Source organism: Ammospiza nelsoni, chromosome 22 (genome assembly GCF_027579445.1).
Source record: "Ammospiza nelsoni isolate bAmmNel1 chromosome 22, bAmmNel1.pri, whole genome shotgun sequence".
In the NCBI taxonomy this organism is placed as follows: domain Eukaryota; kingdom Metazoa; phylum Chordata; class Aves; order Passeriformes; family Passerellidae; genus Ammospiza; species Ammospiza nelsoni.
Genome location: NC_080654.1, coordinates 8077062 through 8081735, shown reverse-complemented (window position 1 = coordinate 8081735; position 4674 = coordinate 8077062). Strand labels below are relative to the sequence as shown.

Below are 4674 nucleotides of genomic sequence, written 5' to 3'. Positions count from 1 at the left end.
GCCCTCGCTGCCCTCCCGCCTCCCATGGAAAGCACAAAAGGCAAAGATCCTGGCCTGGGATAAGAACAATTTATTGGGAACAGCAACGAGATAAGGAACAAACGGAACAGAAACAATATTGATAACAGAAGGGAAAAATAAAACTTGGACAGGGAAAACTACAACACAACTTCCTGGCTCTTCCCAACAACATATATCGCCCACACGGAAAGGACACCCTTCTCCTCAGGGAGAGAGAGAGTCCCTTTCCTGCCCCTGGCAATGACCTGAGGTGGGAGTGAATGTAATGACATATCCATGGCCTTGAGGGTGTCATTGACAGGGGAAGGAATAGGGACAGGGGTCTTCCCAGCATGGATCACAGGGAACATGGATCACCCGGGCTCTTCCCAACATGGTTTTCTCATAGGGAATGAAGCTGGAGCAGTGCCTGAAGCTGTTCCTGCAGCTGGGGTATTTGCAGCTTCCCTTACCGGTGCCTCCGTTGGTGTCTGGTCAAGTCAGAGCTGCTGGTGAACCTCTTCCCACATGTGGTGCACTGTTAGGGCCTCTCCTCCGTGTGGATGCATAGGTAGGTGACAAGGTGGGAGTTTCTCTTGAAGCCCTTCCTGCACTCAGGGCAGTGGAAGGGCCTCTCATCTGTGTGAATCCACTCATGCAGGAGGAGATTGGAGCTGCTCTGAAACCTCTTCCCACAGGTGGGGCACTTGTAGCGCCTCTCCACATTGTGGATGCACTGGTGCCTGATGAGGTTGGAGTTATTCTTGAAGCCTTTCCCACACTCAGGGCAGCAAAAGGGCTTCTCCTCTGTGTGAATCTGCTGCTGCTGGAGGAGATTGGAGCTTCTCAGAAACCTCTTCCCACACTCGGGACACTCGCAGGGCCTCTCCCCAGTGTGGATGCATTGGTGGTTGACGAGAGCAGAGCTGCAGCTGAAGCCCTTCCCATTCTCCCCACACTTGTAGGGCCATTCCCCAGTGTGGATCATCTGGTGGCTGATCAGGGTGCTGCTCTGCCTGAAGCTCTTCCCACACTCTGAGCACTTGTAGGGTTTCTCCCCATTGTAAAGCTACTCCTGGGCCACCAGCTCTGAGCTCTGGAAGGAGCTCTGCCCACCTTCCTGGCACCGGATGAGTCTTTTCTCCTTAGAGCATACTGGGCTGGGCTTGGAGCCCCTCCTGCTGCAGGATCTCTGGGACTTGTCCTCCCTGTTCGAATTCTGCACCGTGGAGCCACTCAAAAGAGCCTCTTCCATGAGGTTCTGCTGTGGGGATTTGTCCTCGCTGGTCTCCATCCTCAGCTTCTTGTCCGGGGGAAGAAGGACAAGGAGAGGATGGGATTTGCCTCCACTGCAGAGGGAAGGGGAAGGAGATCCCCCCAGTGCATCCCTGGCAGGACGGCATTGACAGCAGGGTTGTCCTGCAGCTGGGGGCCATGCTGGGCTGGGAGATTGAGCAGGAGAGAGGCGAAAAGGGGCACTGACTTCCTCCTCACCTGCCTGGGTATCCTGGGGCATCTTCCCCTTCCTCGCAGCTTCCTCCTTCATCTTGCAAAGGTTTCAGGATGGGAAATTCTGTTTTGGGAAGAAAACAAGGAATGAGCACACTAAATTTTGTACTGGGTTGAAGGCAAAGGGGAGAGTCAAATTACAGTTTGATTAGAAAATTAAGATCAGGGCAATGATACAGAAACACTGCCTTAAACTGACAGAGTCAGGATATAATCTGACACTCTGCTGGTCAGGGTGGTGGCAGCAGTCCCATTAAATGGTGGCTTCAGTCCTGTTGGAGAGATGAACGTGATTCTGTCAAAGCAGTGATCTTGTAGAAGGGTCTGGTCTTCCTCTGAAGGTCCAGTGGTAGTTATGGAGCTCTTGTCCTCTGGAAATCCAGTAGGCAAGCTGCTCCTGGTGTTGCCAGCCTCAGCTTATATGCAGGCAGGAATGCTTGGATCCTCGCCCTGGGCGGAGCATCCCACAATGGGATGATGGAATTTTATCAGTCCTGCAGTGACACTCAATGGTCCATTAGCAGAAGATATCTCCCCTGGAGGGCATTATCAGGGGTGAGTCATGCAAGAGATAAAGAACACTGCCCCACCTGTTTATAGCAGTTGATGAAGATGGGGATTGAAAACGTGCATTTGGTTACATCTTGCATTGCAGCCTGAAATAGTGGGGTAATCCCTGCTCCCCTTACCCAAACTGGCTCAGGTGTAAAACCCCCACCCTGGGAAGGCCACACACACAGGGGACAATGTCACACTTGGCCTGCTGCAGGGGAGGTCTCTGCCCCTGTCACTCCCTTGCTCTCTCCTCTTCTTTATCTTTCCACCTCTCTCTCTACCTCACATTTACTGTTTAATAACATCCATTTTGGATTTGGTCTCGTTAGCACCTTAATTTGTGCAGAGGCATCTCTCTAACAATTTTCTTGACTGTATTGCAATATTATTTTGGCACAGTGAATTCACGGCACTGTTGTCTGAACCCAAGTGCCTTTGTCAAGTGCATGGTTCCCTTCTCTGAGGTGGTTGTGGTTCTTTCTGGAAGAAGTCTTGGTGTTGCCCGATTGATAAATGACATAAAACTTGGATAAGTTTTGTGGGTGCTTTATTAAGGGCCCGGGGAACTGGGGGACTCACGTCCCAAAGTCCGAGTCCCCCAAATTCGCGTATGGGTGCTTCCCTCTTATACATGCGATTCACAACAAAGTTTCCAAGAAACAGTTCCCTGTTCCCCTTGCCTAGTCCCTAAAAAAAACAGTCCTCCGTTCCCCTTGCCTGGTCACAGACCCCTTGTGATACATTCCTTGGTTCACAAACAAGATCATTAATCCTCTGCTTATCTTATTCTAAGAGCATTGTATGCTGCCTCTAGACAGGTTAGCATTCTTACCTTCTTGCACTAGTTTAATTATTTATTAAATCTCTAAGACTACCTGCTAGGTAACACACAAAACCCAACACACACTTCCAACGGCTACAAAACTACTTTTTAACAAACCAGTTCACACACAACTCACTATAATTAAATGTTTTGCTAAATTTCATTTCTTTTCCAACATTTCCCCCCTTTTAAGCATCCTTCAGTCCTGCTGCAAGGATGCTCAATCAACAGTAACATCTTCATAACGAGGTGGGGAGTGTTCCTCATTCTGCCGCCCGCGGGTCATCGCCTTCAGCAACCGGAGAGATTGCCTCTTTTCCTTTTCGATCACACCTAAGAGGCATCTATATACAATCCATATAGTCACTAAAAATAATAAAAACATTAGTACATACTGTATAGCAGACGTAATCCAGCCAGACAGGTGAAGCCCCAAAGAATCAAATACTGCTCCTATCCAATTATGCTGTGCTTCCCTTTCAATTTCCTTGGTTTTTGTTTCCACTTCTGCCAGTTGAGAAATATCTTTCTCAACTTCAAGTGTAACATTTGGAATGTGTACACAGCAATGATCTATCCTCCTACTCAGGTAACCACAAACTCTATGTTCCGTTAACAGTAGCAAATCCAATGCCATTCTGTTTTGTAGGGTCATTCTTGATGTAGCTTGCAATTGCAAATTTAGATCTTTAAATCCCTTCTTAGTAGCTGCTGCCAACCTTTCTGTCTGTCCTAACAAATTGTTGAGCATTTCCCTGTTTCGATATGTCGCTACCGGAGGGAATAATGACTCCAATATCCATCCAAATTGCACTCCTGAGCCAGGTTCATGCCACTGCTCCTCTAGGGATTCTTCCCTCTTTCTGAATCCTTTCCTTTGGATCAATCTATTCTGTTTCCAGTATGGACACAATGTGGGAACCCCTAGGGTGATTTGTGTTACTGATCCATCTAGAGGTAAATGTGTGGTCCACTGTCCGTGTCCCAACACCCAGACTAAATTTCCAGGGCTATGCACAGTAGTAGATCTGCAATCTATAGGTCCATCCATGGACTCTCTGCTAACCGTGTGATCATACCCCCTACACTCGCATCCCCACTTTAATGCCATTTTCACCGGTACCAATCCAATTCGGTCTTCCGGTGTATCACATGTAAAAACCTCAGTACAATTCCAATCCTCTTTCTGCGGTCTGAACTCTCGGGAAGATGTAGACGTGATGAGGGCCCTATAATGTGACTGATTCTTTACTCCTGACCATTGGATGCACCATTGTACTTCCCCAAGGTAATTATAGTGCTCCAAAACACTAGGTCCCCATAATGTCTTCCAAGTATTCCAGGTGTCAAAATTCTGTGTGACATTCTGACAACTCATCTCGTTTTGTTGGGATTTCGTTCTTATTCGTACTGTATTGCATGGCTCATCTATTGGGGTTGCAATTAAACACCTCCTGGTATTTTGAATCCAACCGTAATGATGGGATTTCTTTTCACATTCCTCTTTAGTCATAGCCCCAGTGGTCATACACAAATCCCTCCATACATCTATTGGTTTGGGAACTGACTGGCAGGACCATGAAACATTCTTGAATGTTTCAGGCATTTTGGTTACTGGTATTATTCCCCAGGGAACTGGTTCACCTGCAGCCTGTGGTAATGGCAGGCAAGCTGTTATTTTAGTCACATTCTGCATGATCCCAAAATCTCTGATTAATCCTACCACTAAGTTTTCCTGCTCAGTATTTTGTTCTATTGTATCATTAACCTCCCGTCTACTCCTTCTA

The 4674-nt window shown here is 47.6% G+C and overlaps 1 protein-coding gene across 1 annotated transcript; it reads right to left on the bottom strand.

The window, feature by feature from the left end:
* Positions 1 to 541: 541 nt before the first annotated feature.
* On the bottom strand, positions 542 to 988 carry LOC132082852 (zinc finger protein 239-like). The gene has a single exon (XM_059487265.1). It carries the CDS (start codon positions 986 to 988, stop codon positions 542 to 544), a length of 447 nt encoding a protein of 148 aa, XP_059343248.1.
* Positions 989 to 4674: the final 3686 nt, after the last annotated feature.